Genomic DNA, 21,706 nt, shown 5'->3' on the forward strand with positions numbered 1-21,706 from the left:
CAGCACATAACAAAGTATCATCCTCTCCCTTTAACAGTTTGTTTTGCACAGATTAAACAAACAAGTCATGACATGTTACATTGTGTTTTGGAAGTGCTGGTAGATATTTTGTTTATGCTAAGCTAACATATTTGGCATACAGACTTAACAGTGGAATAGATTTTCCTATCCAACTCTCAGCAAGAAAGCAAATAAGCATTTTTCACAAATAGTTGAACGAGCAGTTGCCTTTTTCAAATAAATTAAGAACATGCTGACTCAGAATCTCCTCTCTTCCTTTTCTTTTAGTCTCCACCAAAAGGTGCCACCATCCCTTATCGCCCAAAGCCCGCCTCCACGCCAGTCATTTTTTCTGGTGGCCAGGTAAGAGCTGAGCTGGCTCTAGCTTGTTAGTTTGTGCCTACAGCCAAGCTGAGACTTTCACTGTACTGCAGCATCAGCCACTGCCTGTTACTGCAGTCCTATGCCACCACAAGCCCTTTAAAAAATGAGTCTTATTAAACTGCTTCAAAAAGTCTTAGGGAGGTAGGTTGGGCTTGGTTTGATGTGCGCACAACATATGTGACTATGGTGCCAAAGTATGCAATTCATGTCCGTCTCCTACCAACAGTCATCTTTGGTTGGGGGGGTTGTAAGGGAGGGAGGGAGCTGTAAGTCGCACCATAATATTTGATTAAGCAACAATGACAGAGTCAGCAAGAATGAACAGTTAATACTTGTCCATACAAACTTGTGTCAGTCCAGCTAATGTAGATAATTGCGTTGCAGATCTTGACCAAATGCTGTTGATGTATTTTTAAAATGTAGCAAACAAACAAAATAAATGTGAGAGACACTTCACATAACTTCTTGTAATGACTCCAATTTGGTGGCTTTTGTCTGGAAATGATACCCAGTGGACGTTGATTGCAAGACCCGGTTGAAGCCTCGATGACAACATAACAGGGGGCCGACGGGGAACACAATGACACAGAAAACCCAGAAACACAAAAACATGTGCAATATAGTACCAGCCTATTTTTTCTAAATTCTACCCTTGTCATTTGTTTTTTTAGGTTTCAGAGCTATGAACTGAACTCTACTTTTTCCTTATCTTTTTGTATTTGCTATTTCTGTTCCATTGTTGTTTTATTCTATGTTACATTATTTGACTTTGCCTTTGCCTAGCTATATTCATGGGACCTTGCACACTTTATGAATATATAAGGCAAACTGATTCTGTCTTCCATGCTCGACCTGTAAAGCACTTTGGGTCAAAAGTAGACTTATGTCCAACATGTTTATACAACACGGTTATGTCTGATGCTGCTGTAGGTTTTACCAGTGTTGCTTTTGCATCACTTTGCGCAGATGTTCCTGTAATTGTGTCCACTCCAGTCATTTGGAACCTAGAGGCATGTGAATTAAATCTTCATTATGAAGTCATGAATTATGACTATAAGTAGACACAAATCCAAACTAAATATAACAGGATTTGAAAACATTGGTCATCTAAGAGGTTTTCTATGTAGAATTGAATGCATGATTAAAAAATTAAAGTGGCCAAAACAAATTTCCCATCCCAGACAATAAAGTTGATCTTGATCTTGAAGAGCACAGAAGATAAAGAATCATTAAGCAGCTCTTCCAGCAGCTCTTACTTAGACAACTGGTTGCAAAGCAAATTTTTGTATATTATGAAATGTTTGCACTTGTTCTTGGATGTTTCGCAAGTGTCCACAATTTCCACAGTGAACATACCACTTCTGTTTAGGAGTCTATCAGACATTATCTTGTCACTCACAGAAATCCCTATGTTTACATAGTAATTCAATTCAAAATGTAGCGCTTCTAAGACTTGGATGTACAAGGTCTCATAGCACTTCAGACTCGTCTACACACACACACTGTTGATGTTTTGCCGCTTTGAATGTGGTATTGATGAGAATGATTAAGAGCATATGCTGTAATTTAACTTCATACATAATAACCAAAACATGACGGTTATTTGAACTACAAGTGTACAGGCAGTTTATAAAGCGCTTAGAATGGGCAAGCTGATTGTGTTTTTTTCCTATCATATTGTTAATAAGATTCTAATATCTGCCATTTGTTATGTTTTTTCATCTTTCCAGGCCTACACAATTCAGGGACAGTATGCCATCCCACACCCAGATGTGAGTTCTTGGTCCCTTTCTGAATTAATCAAGAATTGTACCTGTATCTTCATTATGTCAAAGGAAAAAGAACAGCAGACATTGTATTACATAGTCACACCAGCTCTTTGAAGTTATTTAGAGGCAAGCCATAAATCAGGATTTCCAAAAAGAGTGTTCTTATGATTTATGGGTGGACCACAGCTCAACCACTGGAAATGACTCTTACCAAATGTGGTTGATAACAAAAGGGTGACTGCTGTGGATAATTACAAAGACAATAACGTCAGTTTGGATGTTGACACCCCTTTAATTCCAGTGCAACATATAGCCTCTATTAATAATCTGCCTTCATGTGTCCTTGTTTTAAGATCATCTCAAGAACTACACCTTGTGTCAGATCCACTAATTCAAAGTTGGGCAATGATTGATGCCGCTTGAGCTGGTGGGTGACGGTACAATCACTCAAGTGCAGGCTTGGCACCATCTTCAACCCTCATTAAAACTCCTCTTTAAAAGGAGAAGAAGGCTCCAAAGCATCCGTCCCCCCCCATTCCTGGTGTAAATGATCCACAGCAGGGATGGACATCATAAGTGCAAGCTAGAAGGACACATGGTAATTGAAGGGGAAATGGGAATGAAAGTATTTCCTGCGTTTGGCTAATGTTCTCATGAGTGGAGTTGTTGGTCTCTCCATTCTGTAATTTAAAAAACGAAAAGAAATAATCACCTTGCCGTATTTGAAAATGACATGGAAATTGGTAGAAAAGGGAAGAAGATTCAAATTACCTAGCAATTTACATCTCCGTGACGGACATTTATCCTCTTTCTGTAGCTCTTTTTCTCTTACTTTTTTTTGTCATCCACCACCCTGCGTCATAGCCTCCTTCTCCTCACTGTTTCGTCACTCTAGTTTTTGGTTGGCTTCATTTCTTGGTGTGACCTGTGTCAAAGTAACCTCATAGTTCTACTTTCCCTCCTAACCCTTCAGCAGTTGACCAAGCTCCACCAGTTGGCTATGCAGCAAACCCCCTTTACCCCTCTCGGACAGACCACCCCTGCTTTCCCTGGTACGTACCCACAAGGCCCTTTAGATACTTCCTTCTCTTTGCATCCAGAGAAAGATTCTCTTTCCCTACCTTCCACCTTATCTCTCTTTTGGCACAGCATGACTCGACCCCTGTGGTTTCTCTCCTTCTTTGATTTTCTTCATGTATATATCTTTTTCTTGGCGCTGTCTTTTTTATTTCAGTGAAATGCAAGAAAAGAAAGACACTGGGTTTTACTTTAAAACAATGTATTGAGAACTGCCTTATCACTTGGAAGCAGGATGCATTTTTCCTCAAACACATTTGTTGTTGTTTAACTTTCCATTAAAGATGAAAGCCTTCAGTGAAATAGGTTGGCCACATTGTACTGTAAAAACCAACAGAAGGTGCCCCCACATCCAAATTCAACCGTTTCACATGAACCTTGGTACATATACATTATTCTTCCTGTATCATGTTCTGCATTTTACTTGCAAACGGGTGAAGATTTCATTAATAAATATGTTTGATTCTTTTTTTTACCACTTTCATCTAAAGTTACGTGGCAAATACTCTTTTACATGGAATTATTAAAAAGTCTTCCAACCCAAAACGACCACTCAGGTCATCTGTTACTACCCTCTATTACAATCCACAGGAAAGTGGGTCGGATGTTTAGGGGACAATTTGCACTTGTTAGGTTTAGGAAAAGATAATTGGTTGTGTAAAGTGCTCATATAATGCTTTTTGGCTTCACCCCTTCTTTTATTGTGTTGTATACTATGTATTTTTTGTGCACGTTATAGGTTTAAAAAGTGAAAAAGCCCAAAGTCCACCCAAAGGGACTTATCATCTGCAACAGAGAACACTGTTAACAAACTGCTCCCAAAGCTCCACTGCAGACCGTCCGTAACAAACGTGCGTCACTGTGTAACACACGATATAAGGCTCGCCTGGCTGCTAGCGTAGCACACAACCATATTCTGCTTCTGACTAGCTTGTGATGGTGACTTAGTTACTGGTCATGTGCAACTCTCAACAAAGATGGAATAGAAGTGAGATGTCTCACTCTGTAGCTAAAACAGAGAGCTCAACATACAGGGTGAAAAGAGGAGCTGCAGCAATGTGCAGTACGACAAATATATGGTAATGTTTTTTTTAATTAAACCATGTAAACCTGTTCTGATATAATTTCTAAATACCACTATGAACCTGAAAAGGAGCATAAGCTGAGCACTTTAAAAGAAGTACGTTCATACGTGTCATGTAACTTAATTTATGTGTGTAAGTATGTCCTGTAGTTACGTAACTCCACATATTTACGTACGTTATGTAGCCTGTCATAGTTGATTTTCCTTACAAGTTAACTTATGTTGAATGTTGGTGTCACGCAGATCACAAACAATGGTATTGCCTGTGTCGTTTGACCCATCCTTACACAGACTTTGTTGCTGTTTATACTACATCACCTGCCTTTCTCTTTTGCTCCCGTCATAACAACTACGGCCGCCGTCGACGTCACAATAAATGTGGGTCATAATAGTCGGCTTGTACAAATGACATATTGACATTTTTTGGGGAGAACAGTCTCTTTAAAAAATTTCCCGCCCCACACACACACACACAAAAACTAAAAAAAAAGGTGAGAAATGAGCATATGAAGGTACTTGAAGGAGCAGTTTGAAGTTTTGGCAAATACATTCATTGTCTTTTTCATTGACAAGAGTTGAATTAGATTGATACTAAGATAGATACTTTATACTAATAAGATTGATACTACTCTGACATGAGACTGGTGTCAATCTTCCGATTCTCAACATGGAAGCAAATTAATAAATTTCCCAAAATGTCAAAATACTTCTTTAAAAAAATGTTAAAGTGACAATTTAAAGTCAAATCTCCTTTCTTATTCCATTGCTCCCCAATTCAGGTTTGGATGCCAGTCCACCAGCCAGCACCCATGAACTCACCATTCCTAATGATGTGAGTAACACTTTCTTGAGACAGCTGACTGAGGGATACATGTTTCAATGCTGTACTTTTCAAATGATATCTCTTTCAATTGGCATGTCAGACCTATATGTGTTTGTAAATTGTGCGCAAAAGATTGTGGTTTATGTCATAGTGTAGTACCTACAATTATGCAGACAATTGTCATAAAGCACACCTATCTGATGAAGTGAAATTGTGAAATCTGTTAATTTACTGGTAGTTAAAGCAAATTCAGTACACTGAGATCATACTTCAACGTTTAAATGTTTTGAGATCAAAGATTGACATCAAAAGTGATGCTGCAAACTTCAGTTCTGACTTTGCACGGAGCACCCCCAATCAGCTGATCTATTGACCATGCTATCATTCATCAATCGCGACTTCCTGAATTATGGCATTTAAATTAAACCCAGACCATTTCATGATCCATTAAACTTTCCCTTTTAACTTCAGGTGTATTAGGGACTAAGTATGGATGGATTTAAGTCGACACATACGTTTCATTTTCTTGCTTCATGTTTAACAACGTCTACCTTTTCTCCACAGCTAATAGGCTGCATCATTGGACGCCAGGGAACCAAAATAAATGAGATTCGACAGATGTCTGGAGCACAGATAAAAATTGCCAACGCCATGGAGGGCTCGTCAGAGCGCCAGATCACCATCACAGGGACTCCTGCTAACATCAGCCTGGCCCAGTATCTCATTAATGCCAGGTAACCTTTTAGCTCTAACCGCTGGGCACACTCAAAAGCATAAAGTGACACTTGAATGACCATGCTTATAGTGAAGATCCAAGAAAACAGCTATTTGTGAGTGTGACGTTCAAAAATGAAGAACAAAAATAGCTTGCTAGTTAAATTCTGACATTCCTGACACTGATATGACATCTGCCAGGCTTTGACAAGCGACAGACAAGTCCACTTATAATGTGGCTGTCCATGTTTTATTCTTGGCTTGTTTCTTTCTACTTCTGTCCCTTATTTCCACCCAAGTGTAGACATTAAAAGGCAGTATGTTTCAGCCAGTACGCTCTTTGCAAGTAAGTGGCTCATGTGAGCAACTACTGAGACAAGTAAGCTGTGTCTCTGAACAGAACCTGCAGATTGGTAAATTGGAGGATCAATAAATGCATCATCAAATAGCTCAATGCCTACCATAGTTTGGAAAGTCCAAGGCTAACTTATTCATGATTAATCTCTAAAACCACACAAGCTTTAATTTATTTATTCAGCTTTAACAAGCCCAATATAGCAGATATAACTACGTAAGAATAGCCTGGTATATTTACACATACGCCATTCAGAATCAGAATACGTTATTGATCCCTCAGGGAAATTGTGCAGTTGCTCACATAAAGAAAGAAAGTTAAAAAGGTCATTAAACAATGGATTGTACAAATGCTACTGTAGTGCAGTGTGAAACTAATTAAAGCACAGTGTAAATACAAATAGAGTACTGTGTAAATATAAGAAGCAGCTGTGATTAAATTACAGATATTGCACATGTAACTTATTATAAATTATTGCAAAGAGGTATTATTGTTCATGATACACAAGAATATTGAGATTATGATGTGACGTGTTGTGACTAGTTCTGATACTTCCAGTGTGTAATACTCAGAGAGAGGAGTAGTATAGTTTATAAGTAATGGTAATTCATGTTGTTATATTAAAAGTTACTAACTGTAACACAAACTCTGTGGAGACCCAGACTAGATAAACTGGGTCTGGATAGTAAGACGCTAGACATACCAGTAAAATACTGAGAAATATAAATTTAATTTCAATGTTCTTGCCATGCTCCACTACCCCTTTCCCCCCTCCCCCCCCACATCCACTGAAGCCACTAATTCATTTCCAACAGAGAAAATAAATGTTTTAATCCGCAACTCTGAGTAAATGGAACCTCGCTGATCTCCACAGGCTACCTACAGTACACCTCAAAGTCCAATGTTATCAGCGTCAGAGCAGGGGGACCCACATACTCAACCAGCTTTATGTCTTGAACTTCTTAAAGGGGATTTCAGACAAGAGTCCGCTGAGAAACTAATGGCTATTGCTTTCCCACAATTCCACTGGCAGGTTCAGGGACGTGGCTGCCATGTGGAATGACCCCTCATCCATGACTACATCCTGAAGTCATCCCCCCTCAAAATCGGCTTCCGTTTGCAGAAGCTAACATCTTCTCAATTAACTTCTATGTGTTATTCCATGGAACATCCCCTAGACTTTCTTGGTTTGGCACACCACTTTAGCATTAGCCTGTTGGAGACCTATAGTAAAAGTCACACTAACAACAACTGGGATTCGTTTTAAATGGATGTAGTTAGTGTATCGTTAAGAATAGTTTGACATTTTGGGATATTCATTTATTATTGTTTTTGCTTAGAGTTAGATAAGAAAGATAGATACCACTTTCATCTCTCAAATACGAAGCTAGATCCAGGAGATGCCAAGGCTTAGTCTGGCTCTATCCAGAGGTTAGAACAGCTGCATACCATGCACTCTGAAGCACACATATTAACATGTTGTGGTAGTCTGGCAACCTCACTTTGATGACAAGGCTCCAGCATGTCCCTGCTCCGACACTGCTGGCCACAGATCCCTCCATAAAAAACACAACTTGCCATTTTTACACACCAGTTTTTCTATGAATTGAAGCTTGGAAATGTTAATTTGTGAGTTTTAAGAGGTGCTTGTAGGCAGATTCTGCTACATTAAGACAGAGCCAGGCTAGCTGATCTTCTCACTTTACTGCAAAAGAAAGGGACTATAGCAGATTTTCTAAAATGTCAAACTATTCCTTGAAGTATTTATTTAGCATGCCTTGTTCCAAAAATAATACTGTATTTCTTTTTGTCATTACTATATCTGATTTCGCCTATTTGCTTATTAAGTCATATTGTGTCATTGTCTGCAAATAGTAAAAATAATAAAAAGTGTAAAATGAACAAAAAAGCAAAGAAAAAAAGACTAAACACATGACTGCCACTTGAGCAATGCTGTCAGAAAGAAGAGTGATGTGATGCCTCTGTCAGGGAATCCAGCAGCTTCTACACATTTCATGACACCACCATTTCTTTTCTGTCCACTGCATGGCTTCATGAGGGGGTTGGTACTGCATTACTTTGTCACCATATTTTTTTGACGGTAAGACGTTTTATGTAAAAAGGAACAATGAAATATGGTATCAAATCTGTGTGAAAAATAAAATAACCGGTGCCAGCAAAAATTGGAGCACAAATCCAGCCACTTCAGCATAACTTTCACTGTCAAGCAAAAATCCTTCTTTCACAGCTGTTTTCTTTTCTCTGTCTGCCTCCCTGTACCTTCCCCTTCCCCTGCCCCCCTCCCCCTGCTCCCCTCCCCACACCCCTCCCCCCACCTTCCCTCAACTGTTCTAGGCTGACGTCTGAAGTCACTGGAATGGGCACACTCTAGTTTCTACCCATCTTCCCTCAGTGCATCACATGACCTTTGAGCGAATGGCATTGCACCTAGTATATATTTATTTCTCTGTATGTGACTGTCCTGATATTTAAGTGACTTTAACGGTTATGGTTTCTAGTATTCACTTTAAACATGCGTCTACACTGTTACTAGGATTCTTCACACCCATCCAAAACTCTGTTGCTTCTGTTTCTAAAATATCACTTTACATTTTTGACACTCTGGTACCTTTCATGGCATGTCACGCACCACACCACTTTGTTTTAACACTGTGTCCAAAATAATTATGTTCCCATACAACAAAACTGTCTTCCCAATTACATTTTGGGGAAAGTTGGCCTGCCTGGTGGGAGAAGTTAGACTTTAGGACTTTCTGCCAGAAAGCCCTTTCTGACCGCCGCACACAACGCTCGCCGATTTAAACACATGGTTAACATTGTGAATTCAAACAAAACTTCTTGATTAGGTTTAAAAAAAAATAAATAAATAAATAAAACGTAATTTAAAAGGTCCATGACAGAGAGACATCCTGGCTTTCAAATAAGAAGAGTGGCAGTTGGCCAAGGCCGCACGCCCAGCCTCCACCTGGCCCCCCTCTCTCCTCCTCAAAAGCTACAGACTCAGAAATGTCTCATACTAAAGAAAGCTCATTGTGGGACTGGCTCTAGTGGCTGGAATTCTGCACCAAGTTGGAATTGTGGGAAAGAGACTTCAGATACAGTATTAGGGGACCACTAAGGTATATTTAAAAGAGACTTCAGATACAGTATTAGGGGACCACTAAGGTCTATATAAAAGCATCCGAAGAACACCATGTCATTGGACCTTTAAATAACGTACATAAGTTACGCACAAGACGAAAGTTAAGTATGTTATGAAACCAAGTCAACGTTGACATTCACTTTCACACGGGACACGAACGGCGGTCTCCTCTGTGAACGTCCTGTGTCGGCTTGACCCATCCATCCACCATGAACTTCTCATATGCGGAAATTGTTGGTTTTGATTAGTGATGTTATGTATTTGTGAAAGGTCAAAGACAACCATAATCGGGACAAAATATGTTTCTCTCAAAACAGAGGATGCATTTTTGATGTATGGGAATTTTGAGGAGACAGCGTTGCTCTGTTTTACCTCATGTTTTATCACACATCCCTGTACTCGTCTTTGTTGAATTGCAGGCACTTGAGAGTACATACAAAGTAAACCTTTCAAATTGGTAAAGCCAAAGTTGTCTCTCCTCCAAACCATATTGTAATAATTGACACAATTTGTTACCCCATATTTAAACAACTACAGTTCCTGTGTCAATGCATCAATCAACACAAACATTCAATAAGCAACTCTAAACCAGATATTCTATTTCAGTTTATTTTACACTGATTTCATGACTGATGTAATTAGTGCCTAACTCTAGATATGCCTGCTTGTCTTAGCGTTGGATGCACATTATAGATTGGTCCGCATGACAGCATTTCCAATTCAGTCACACAGGTAGAAAGGTAGATTGAGTGGTGAAAGGAAATCGAGCAAGCCGTGAACATTCACGTCTATTTGTTATCTCAATGTGTCGCTCCAACTCCAATTTAAAAAGGTTACAGGCCCAAAAAACCCTGACTGTAATGCACATTTTTATCTTTCGGAGTTTTATGTGCAACCTTACAAAAAGGTTGGATTATTTTCATTTTTTCCACCAAAGTAAATGACTGCAGTAAAGAGTGAAATCCAAATACATGCTACAAATAAACATCACCTAATGCCCTTATATTTCACAAACGTAATATAGCCTAACGGCATCATGTTATTCAGACTGCCAACAACTGTGTATAAGAGTCATGGGCCATATAGAAAGGTCTCCGGATTGTCTAGTGTATATTTACGCTCACATGTATCTCATTTCAAGTTTCAGTGTAGGCCAAAGGGGCTGTTTGGTAGGCATCCGGGTGTTCCAGATCCGGAAAAAGTAACGCCTTTCTGTTTAGCATGTATGAAAAAACTGTTGATGTCAATTTTCCTGTTGTTGATTTCACAGGTTATGTCATTCAATCAGACTACATAAGTACAAGGCTTACATATACATGTATGTATGAATGTATGACTCTCTGCAGTTGTCACCTAATGGCATATCTCCTTGGATACATCACATCGGACATGTGTTTGCATTTTATTAACAGCTAGACACTAGTTTAAACACAGCCCTGTTTGCTCTAAGGTGGAATATATTTCAAAATGGGTTTGAAAGGCTATCAATTACATGTCATACTCAAAGGGTGTCTTTTTAAAACATGCACTCGATTAGTACAGTAGAACATTGTGCAGAATGATGAATATAGTGGAGTAGAAATTTGTATTTATCAAAAAGTTTGAAATTTCCTTAGGTTAGGCAGGTTACTCTGAAAATAAGGTGGGGTCCAGATGACTTATTCAACATTTTGATCTACAATTTATCACACTAGATATACAAATGGGATGAAATCTGATTATTTCAAATTGTAGGCTATAAAATGAAAATAATCCATCTATCACTTCACAGTAAAACATGACCAGCGCCTGACATTATGAATCGACCACGCACCAAATACAGGTGAATTGATCCATTGATGGGTGAAAATGCTAATCTACCTGCATGTTGGTAGCCAATGACAACTGAAGGATTCATTCATTCATTTTTTGCGACAATTGTTCTCTCACATTTTGATCCCAGTCCGCCATTTCCTTGGATTATAGCTCAAAACTGTGGCGGCACATTACTGAGGTGAAGAGGCCGGCAGAACTTAAACGTGTATTCTCAACTAATTCAAGAACGTTGCTTGTACATTTCCTGTATTTCAACTTTATGAGGCCAAACCAATCGGCTGGTAAAAAGCCTTTTAGGCTAGAATATTTTAAAAACCACCGGCCACCTGCCACTGATTGCAGGTAATTACTATTTTTTTATCCACCGTATCTTAATACATTTACACATTATCACTCCAATGATAACTATAGAAATGATGTTTGGGGAATAGTCTTTCGTCATAGCTGTTTAGGCTCAGGTACTTTGCTCTTGGTTAGAATTAATTATATGTCCTTTGCTAGTCAGTTAATACATTGCTGTTGTCAAAACAAGGCTGCTTTACATCACATTTAAATTTCAAATTTATATCATTAATGTAAATCTGTACATTAGCTGGCCAGGTCTCACAGAATTCCTTGAAATGATCACCAGCGCATTACGTGGTGGTGGCACGGAATGGGTGAAAATTCCGCATGACCACCACAGACAACAATGTTAATGTAAAGTCAATGAGAAGAGGACGTAGCGTTAAGAGCAACAATGGTAGCGAGTAGTAAGAAAGCCCGAAAATCGGCGTTGGGAGGTTGGGGTGGTGGATGGATCAAACCCATCCTTCTCCTGTTGTTCTTTTGCTCTAAGCCGTTCTTTTTTTCCTAAACCCACCCGTCCACTGTGTACGGCCGCGCCGTTGTTCTTTTCCTAAACCTGTTGTCCCGCCCACCCACAACCTTCTCCTTAACGTAAGGGGCTGTGTTCATTTCACGGAACTTGGTGAGCTCAGGTTGACATTAGCGCTCGTCTGGCTACATCCAGATGTGTATCAGATGACCAAACTGAGGAACAGCTGGTTGAGGGCTAACAAGTTTTTAATGTGTCATTTAAAGACCTTCCATCATTTACAGAATCCGAACAGTAAAGTACGTAAATATCTTTTTTGCAAAGTGCACATCAATGGCTGTTTGTTGCGTAAAGTGTCGGCTGGCTGGTTGCCAGCCTAGATGCAGTCGTGCTACTTTACAGTACGACCGATGATTTTCTCAGTTGCCTTTTTATTGTCATATCTATCATAATCATGGCTTTGATCATATACTCATCATTCTACAATGCTGTGTTGGTCCAACACCTCTTGTTGTGTTGCTTTTGTCGTTTTACTGATACATTAACACTGTTACCGTGCTAGAGCAGCAAAAACATTAAATGCTGGCACTACATGATGCTGTTTGAGGAAAACGTGTCTGATCCTGTTTGAGTTTGATCGTTTGCTTCTTGAAGGTCTGTATTGGATTAATTATTTATTGAGGATGATTCTGAAAGGTTTTGTAAAAAGAAGAGAATAAAGTTTTGTGTTTTTTCCCTTCAATTTGCATGTGTCATCTATCTATCCATCTATAAGTGTCTGCTTCACGCGGGTTGGATAGGTGTTTTAATGAAAAGCTACAAAATTGTGTTATTTTAATAACTAATGGAATGCTAACTTCCCTTAAGTTACGGACTATTAAGTAACTAGTACGCTTTAGTTATAACCTAAGATAGCCTTGCAATATTGAATTTGTTAAAAGTTTCAGACCGACAATATGATTTTTTCAAAGTAAATAGGAAACAAGTGTTTATTCTTCAATATAAAAGTGTAACATTTGAGGGAATTAAACCTTCTGAATTACTCTTCTCTTCCTGCCAGTAGAGGGCAAGTTGGGCTGCCTTCTATTAATTTGTGGAATATGTTAATGACACATGACAACCATAACATCTGAGGTTACTCGTTTTCACATACAGGCCAGCTGAACCCAGTCAGTACAGGACTACAGTATAGAGAAAAAAAGATTACATTAAGGCCCACATGGCTTGCTTGTTAGCAAAAGCTATACTGTTGATTCCAAATAAGACCAATATAACCCTGCTGGAGGTCAGCTAGTTCATAATTATGCACAACTTAATGACTATAAAATTGTAAGAAATAGCTACATTAAATCTCCAAAAATGCAAGTCCTAGAGAAGCTTTCTGACAATTAAGAAGGTAAACTGATTTCTGGCTTCATTTCCCAAAAATCATCTGTGATTGAGTGGCGCAGACAAGAGGTTTCCCACAGTGCCACATGTTCACAGCTGTTTTAACAATGAAGGTTTGTTAAAATGGCTGGCTGGGTGGATGAATGAATCAAGGTAAAAGGTAGAAGTTTTGGTCTCATGAGGCTTTTCCCAGAATTATTGTCAGGCTTTTAAAGATTTTTGGTTTGTACTCTTTTAATGCAGCAATTCGGTAACTGTGTTTTGACCGGAAACTTGGCCGGATCTATTTTCATTTCAGAATGTAAGAAACTTTTAAAAGTTTTTTCTAAAAGTTTTTTGATTGTTGATTTGAACATGTAAAAAAAAACATTAAAATAAAATATTTATATACATACATACATGCATACATATATATAATGTACTTCTCAGCACAATCTTCCAGATAGTCCCCATGCCAGACAATTGACAATCGGGCCAGGAAAAGAGGATCATCAGTGTGGTCTTTGGGACTTCGCCACATTCAATAACTTCATCATGACCAGAGGTGTCAGGTAAGTACAAATTTGTTACCTTACTTGAGTAGAAATTTTGGGTATCTATACTTTACTGGAGTCATTATTTTACTGCAGACTTTTTACTTCTACTCCTTACATTTCCAAGCAATTATATGTATAGCATCAGAAAGGAAGGTCTAAGTGGTGGACACAATTCCAGAAACACCTTGCAATGCGATGCAATCAATTGCAACATCCCTGCAAAGAATTCCAAATTCAATCCGAGTTAATGAGCAAAGTTTTCTGGCTTTTCCTCAGTGAGATGTTGACTCAATTCTATGGAAATCTGTCAGGTATGAGGTGTGACTATATGAAACACTTTAACCCTTAACAATCCTAATGATAAACCCTGTCACAACTTCCACTTTTCTCTGCTTTCCCCATGAGCTTCTGAGAGACAACGCAATATGATGATTTTTGCCTACTTTTTAATATAAACTCAATTTTCAAAATGTACCATAGATGCAAAATAGCTGTGTGACAAGATATATATGTATAGTGTCTCCCACTGTCGGTGTTAGCTTAAAGAGTCTGCTGTTAATTGGACGTCTATGTTTTTGGTCTGACATTCAGCTGAAGTGTGTGCACACAAGAGACAGAGCCACAGGGGACGCTTTTGTCCACACAGGCATGTTGCAAATTAACAGTGTCACTCTTTGAGGGTGACAGGGGGTCACCTTGTCCAGCTGGTTCATTGGTCATTACCAAGTCTTTCATGGCTGTTAATTAAGCCCGGGTTTCAAGCAGCTCGACTGTACTCCCAAAGTCCCTAACTGCATAGTAACACATTCACCGAGTCGAAATAAGGACAGATTATCCTCATGCGAGACAATTAAGCCAGGAAAAGAGGATCATCATTGTGGTTTCGCCACATTCAATAACCCAGCTAAAGTTATGTATATAGCACTTTTCTAGTCTTAACAACTACTCAGTTGGGGCGGCTGTGGCTCAGTGGTAGAGCGGTTGCCTGCCAATCGGAAGGTTGGTGGTTCGATCCCCGCCCCTGCAGTCATTGTCGAAGTGTCCTTGGGCAAGACACTGAACCCCGAGTTGCCCCCGGTGCTGCGCATCGGAGTGTGAATGTGTGTGCATGTTTATCTGATGAGCAGGTGGCACCTTGTACGGCAGCCCCGGCCGCAGTGTATGAATGTGTGTGAATGGTGAATGTTTCCTGTAGATGTAGAAGCGCTTTGAGCAGTCGTTAAGACTGGAAAAGCGCTATATAAATACAGCACATTTACATCAAAGACTTTTACATCATACAGGAACCATTCACCGTTCACATTCATACACTGTGGCTGATGTACAAGGCGCCACCTGCTCACCAGATGAACACTCACACACATTTACACTCCAATGGCACAGCATCGGGGGAATCTTGGAGTCCAGTGTCTTGCGCAAGGACACTTTGACATGGGACTGCAGGGATTGAACCACCAACCTTCCGATTAGAAGGCAACCACTCTACTACTGAGCCACAGCCACCCCAGGCACTTTACATCTACTCCTTACATTTTCACGCAATTATATGTACTTTCTACTCCTTACACTTTAAAAATAGCCTTGTTACTCCTATTTCAGTTTGGCTTGTTTTCATTCCGGCTTGTCATTGTTCATATAAACACACACAACAACAACAAAAAACAGACAAATGCCACCATTCAGGTAGGGTGAATCCGTAACACTACGATCAGCAATCACAACAACACATGGGGGGTGATGTATCCAGAGCCCCACACGCTTAGCTACCAGCAGACCTAACTGGCAGATTAAACTGTCGTCATCTGTTTAGCTAGCCTCTGGCCCCGCCTCTATCAGATACAACGATGTGATTGGTGCAGCCTGGCTACAAGGGTATAGATAATGAGCAGCATTACTCGCTGAGCAAATTCAAATTGTGCTCTTGTGAGAACTCTGGATTTCCAGGGTAATACTTAGGCAACTAGTCATGTATTTTCTGGTCCATGAAACATATGTTAATACTCAGTAGTACACATATTTTTTATGTATTTGCACTGTACTAAAGTGTGTTCATTTTCAATGGGCATAAATGTGGCTGAAACAGGAGCATCCCAAGTCTTTTAACATTAACATTTTAAAATAACATTATACTCATTATGGCCTTTAGAAAACTGTTTTTTGGGGAGATAGCGTGGTCTGAGCTTTTGTCCTTAATGGGAATTTCCCCCTTGCATTATTTTTGCTTTTATAATTGAAGTAGTTTTGAAACCAATACTTTTATACTTTTATTTGAGGTAAAAAGTTGAGTTGATACTTCTACATAAGTCTTTTTAAACCCCACTATCTATACCTCTACCTGAGTACTTCATGTGAATACTTTTGACACTTTTGATCATTACTCCCTTGTCAATTCCTGTCACGGCAGAACTCCCATTTATGTGAACTGTCCTTTAAAGATGCTCAAGGCATTTCAGGTAAGCTGTGTGCTACCTAAAATATAATTAAACAATCATAATAAACCCCACAAATCTATAGAGAAAGAAGATTAATGAACACTTACTGTAGAATGTTTGCAAATGGTAAAGAATCAAACTGAACACAAGCAGCCTAATAAAAGGTAATTAGACAAGTCAAAATATGCCTGCTGGGTAAATAATTTAAATGGACGGCAAAAGAAAATGTCAAGCTTTATACAATCCCTTTTTAAATGCTTGGCTAAATAAAAGTTTTTACTTAGTTATTAAATTACACATGATTAAATTATGTATACATATCTGATTGTTAGGAATGAGTGTTACTCACAAATATAATGGACAACACTCAGGATACCAGACTCTAATCATGACAACTTGTTTGTGACTTAATTATAGAATATATGAAACAGCTTTTGTGACACAATCTGCTTGCTCTGGTGTGTTGGGTCCCATCCATCTGGTCCTCGATGTGGGGTAAAACCGCCTCTCCGCTTCAGCTAAGTGAAATCAGACGGCCTAGTGTTTGGTAGGAACAAAAACCAAATTCATTTAGTCTCTGCTGTCAGGCCAGAGATAAACTCTCAAAACTGCTGTCTACTCACATCAATGCCAAGGCAGGAATAAACCCGGGCAACTTTATTTCAATAGCATTTTTTATGGAGCTGTGTAGGCAGAGAATGCTTTCATGAATGAAACTGTTGTCCTTATGGTATCCAGCTAGCAGCCTGAAATGAATGGAACTTTACTGTCCCCAGTCAGAGACCTTTGTCCCGGCCCCTAATGCGAAAGACATCTAGCGTTTTCACAAATCTGTATATTGGATATTCATGGTGGACGTGATATCTTAAAAGCACTTGCTCGCTGCTTACTGAGGTTTCTAGTAAGTCAAAATTTGGCCATATGGGGGCATTGGAAGCTGCTGAAACCATTGATGTGACATTGCCTTATAAAGGAAATATTGCATTATTTTACTGGCTAAAAATTAAAATAAGCTCCTCAAAAAAGATCTAAAATGATTCAAAGTTTGAGTGAACTTGCTTGGAATAGCATGTCATCTTGGCTAATACGTGACAAGCTTTGCACATTTGGATTTGGGGATGTTCTGGTCAGCTTGGATGTAAACCGTCAGAGGACAACCATTTTTAGGCCAGTTCTAAGGTCAGTCCTGGTTGTTCCAAACTTCATCATCTACTTGAAAATGGTGGGGCCCACCCTGTTCTTGGGAACCTTCAATGCAGCAGATTTTCAGCCTTCCCCTGATCTGGGCCTCGATGAACGCTGTCTCTGAGCCTTGCGGGCGCTTTCTTTGGCATTGGTTTTTGCTGATATCCATCGTCAGCTGTGAGTCCAGATAAAGAAAGGGGAGGGCCTTTCTCAATCAACTGAATTAACCACAAGTGGACTCCAATCAAGTGAAGAAACTTGTCTTATCAAGAGAAATGGAAAGCATCTGAGCTAAACTTCAAGTGGCATAGCAAGAGATCTGAATAGCCGTGTAAAGTGATATTTCAGTTTTTTTACTTTCTCATGTGCCCGAGAAACAAAAGAATTCCCTATGTCACTTTTGGGGCTTTGTACATTTCATTGCATTTTCAGAAAGGTGAATCCCTCCTCTTCGACTCGTACTCAGATTGGTTTCTCGGGAGCATGACGTACTATTGCGTGCCCACCACAAAAGTATCTTGTGTGCTCAAGAGAATTTTTTTTTTTTTCAATGTCCCTTTACAGGCTCCGTAGGCTGCAACATAACATGTGAGAAAAGGGAAGGGGGTCTGAAAACACAGCTCAGCGTCAGATGAAAGATCATGTTCTGCCGATTTACTTCATGCCATGCATCAGTACAATCTGTGTTTCATTACATGTCACCCTGTGACACACAAACAGCTCTAGATGTATTACAGTAGCTAATCAGACAGCTACACCCCCCACCTCCCCACCCCCCCCCCCCCCCCCTGGATGCTATTAGCTGCTCCTGCTCTGCTCCCTGGGACACTGCTACAGTCACTGAGTGTTTGTGATGAATTGTTGGAAACTAAAGGCTCCACTCATCAGTATATTGACCCCCTTCAGATGAGATGAATGTACTTTGTCAGAGGAAATCCAAAGTGATGCACTTGGATAAGTAAGTAGGTGATAAGAGGTCGAACTGACTGGAGGCAGTGGACATGGGTAATTTGTCATTTCTAAAGCATTCGGAGATTCATCATGGGGTAGGTGAACAAAAGGGGCGGGGGGGACCTGTGTGTTTTTGCTTGCTGAGTAGATTCAACCTAGGCCTGTAACAATTATTACATAATGGTCTAATCACAGTCATTTGACATAATCACCATTCCTTTGTTTGACCGTAATAAATTGCCAACATTAGCTAAGATCCAAAGAAGGGGTATGACTGTTTGTGACTAATTGGCAATTTTATGTTTCTTTGGGAACAAAAGGCCTGATTTACTTCATAGGCTGTGTACTTGTGTTATTACCTCATCTGGTCACATGACCGTGATATGACCAAATGATGTGTCCTGGGATTCATTCAAAACTTTTTGTTCAAAAATGTATACAAAAATACATATTTTATCAAATTTTGACTGAAAAAGACAATTATATTGTTACACACATACACCCTTTATCGTCAGTGTCACAACCAACTTGTCATACATCGGCGGGCCATCTCCCATGGATCTTGGTGGAGTTTGAAGAATAAGTTTGGAGCTTGTTGGCCCAGGGGCAATTACAGGTATGGAGTCATTAAATTTGTCCTGAAGTGTGCATAATACAAATAGATGGAGATCATTAAAAACACTTCAGCAGAGTGTTTATCACAAAACAAATGTAGAATAATGCTGTCATATTCACAGCATCCCAACCAGAGTCTACCCCCTGAAAGCATTTAGGACAAAACTGAAACTCGGACATAGGGGGAAAGTCTAGAGTGCCTACGTTAATTAGGATCAACTGATATGGAGGTTAACGTGGTGCTGTTGTTCACCTAGATGAATAGCCACTTACTGGCTCATCCTGGCCTCGTTTCTCTGCCTGGCCCCCTTAATTGATTGCGGAACGTAAGCACAAGACGCTGACGTGGAAAACCTGATCTCTCTGGCAGCGTATGGGTGGTATTTCCGCTGCTCCCGTAGCAGCTGCGCTCCAGATTCCTGACCTTGGCTTTTCTTTTATCTGAGTGCCACAGTCTTCCCGTTTCACTGACTTGGTAGCTGTGTGTTTGGCAGAATGAAACCAGATAACATGGGTGCAGGAACTACAGCACCTCCTTAGTGAAAGGTTTACAATTTTTTGATTTTAATTAAATGGCTATTGATATTTACCTTCTCCCTTTCATTACAATTACAAATGTAATTTCATTTTACAATTTGGTTGGTAAGAGATAAACGCATAATTTGATCAGAATGAATCTGCCCATTTTGCCAAGAGCGAGGCCTCTGACACTCATTCAGGCGGGTTAGCAGTGCAGAAGTTAGCTTGCCTATTACATGGCTTCTGTAACCGAAAAACCCAGCAGCACCTCTCCACCTGTCCCTCCCACGGCGACCTGCTAGCAACATACAACGAGGCAGCTATCTTGATTTCATTTAATTCAGTGATGTGTTCTGTACCCTTGTATTTTTTGGCTCAGTGGTTGAGCTTGTAGCGTAGAAGGCCTATTGTCATAGCATTGTGCCCATATCCTGTGTAAGCCGTACCTAGTTTTGCCCCGTCTTGGATCTTGGTATTTAATTCTTATTTTGTTTTTGAAAATATCAAGCTCGAAAATTTGTCAGCACCCCCAATTCAAAATATCTTCCAGCGTCCATGCCAGATAACATCTTATCTGGATGGACAAAGGATGAAATTTACATGTGAATGTCTATATCCTTGTTTGAGAATAATCAAGCTCAGCAGATACATCGTTTAGATAGAATCTCTCCCCAGCTACCGGTGTTGTCTTTGAGCAATGCTTTTCTATTCCTTTAAAAATTGTTGGGCTTATTCGTTCTAATTTGGCATATTTGTATGTCTGCTAAAGTCTTGTTTTTTTAGAACTAAGTGAATGACTGATTGTAAGGATTAATGTCGTTGTGGTAAAGAGGAAACAGATGGAAAATAACCCTGTGTGCCGGTCAGAGCCAGTGAACACTGAGTATATGCGATTAATCCAGATTGGTAATCTCCAATCACTCTCACAATTGCTCTATCTGCCTGGAGGCACCTTGCTTCCCAGCATCACCAGTTTAGCTTGCCACCAGTCTGTGGGTGTTTTGTGTTTGGCTCTAGGCAACACCTCAAGTCACCTAACTGCAAAATCTTATTATTGACCCTATATCTACTAGTTCTTAGTTTCTGAAACAATAAACGAGTGTTAGAGACAACAGACTACCTGAGACCACCCACTACCCTTTACATGTCTGTAAAGCAGCCCATTAATCTTGGGAAACTTCATTGTACAAGCAGGAAAATTCATTTTGCCCACTGCATGACAATCAGGGGGAACCTCCGCTGTTAAGCGCAGATAGGTACACTTCAAAATTCACATCCTCTTATTCAAACTCTCGCATATTCACTCTGACAACATGACTGCCAGTACAAAATAAAGACGACAAAAGGGGAAAAGAGAGCATCATCTTTCAGCCCCACTATCTACAGCTCCCTCACTTAACAATGCTGCCCTAGGCTGCCTTCTCTTTGATTGATGTAGATGCCCTTTGCCTAGCCTGAAAACTCACAAATAGTTAGTAATAACACACAAAATCTAATCAGAAGGGAAGACATCATCATCAGATCTTATATCTTAATCAGGATCCATGTCTTTGCTTTGTGAGTTTTTTATATTTGCACAAAACCAATTCTAGAGGACTTCCATGACAGCTGTGTCACCTTGACAACGGATTGGTATGTGAAGGCCTACCGTCCTACCGGTGTTTTCCAGTGCCGTTGAAAAGCCGCCTTCTGAGGTAATTTATTTCCCCAGATAACACAGTGTATCACGGCGCTGTTGAAACCTAAACCAATATCATGCCTGCTCAATTACCACGCCTGGATTTCTCAGTTGGTCACATATCTCTGAGGGCCTGATGAACACAATCATATTTTCTTATGTAAAGTTATTTAATTTATCTAATAAATGGTAACGTCTTCTCAAAACAATCCACATATGATGAATGCTGAAAACTCATGAGGGCCAAATAAGCTCACAAGTTGGTACAATTCACCTTGATGATGCATTTGATCTCAACCATATGATCAGGTCATTAACCCTGCATCTACAGTGGGTACGGAAAGTATTCAGACCCCTTTAAATTTTTCACTCTTTGTTTCATTGCAGCCTTTTTCCAAAA

The 21,706-nt window shown here is 39.7% G+C and overlaps 1 protein-coding gene across 5 annotated transcripts in view; it reads left to right on the forward strand.

The window, feature by feature from the left end:
* The window catches only part of LOC117952509 (poly(rC)-binding protein 3), a 43,373-nt gene extending 34,294 nt beyond the window's left edge, over positions 1-9,079 (forward strand). For 2 of the 5 annotated variants that reach the window (XM_034884870.1, XM_034884871.1), the window contains 6 exons: positions 289-363; positions 2,115-2,156; positions 3,127-3,205; positions 5,094-5,146; positions 5,702-5,871; positions 7,240-9,079. In XM_034884870.1, the coding sequence (XP_034740761.1) occupies positions 289-363; positions 2,115-2,156; positions 3,127-3,205; positions 5,094-5,146; positions 5,702-5,871; positions 7,240-7,294 (474 nt within the window). In that variant the 3' untranslated portion in view covers positions 7,295-9,079. The remainder of the gene's footprint in view (positions 1-288; positions 364-2,114; positions 2,157-3,126; positions 3,206-5,093; positions 5,147-5,701; positions 5,872-7,239) is intronic. The other 3 variants (XM_034884873.1, XM_034884872.1, XM_034884874.1) reach the window with 3 other exon arrangements.
* The last annotated feature ends 12,627 nt before the right edge of the window (positions 9,080-21,706 follow it).

The sequence above is a fragment of the Etheostoma cragini genome, chromosome 11, assembly GCF_013103735.1.
Source record: "Etheostoma cragini isolate CJK2018 chromosome 11, CSU_Ecrag_1.0, whole genome shotgun sequence".
Taxonomy (NCBI): Eukaryota; Metazoa; Chordata; class Actinopteri; order Perciformes; family Percidae; genus Etheostoma; species Etheostoma cragini.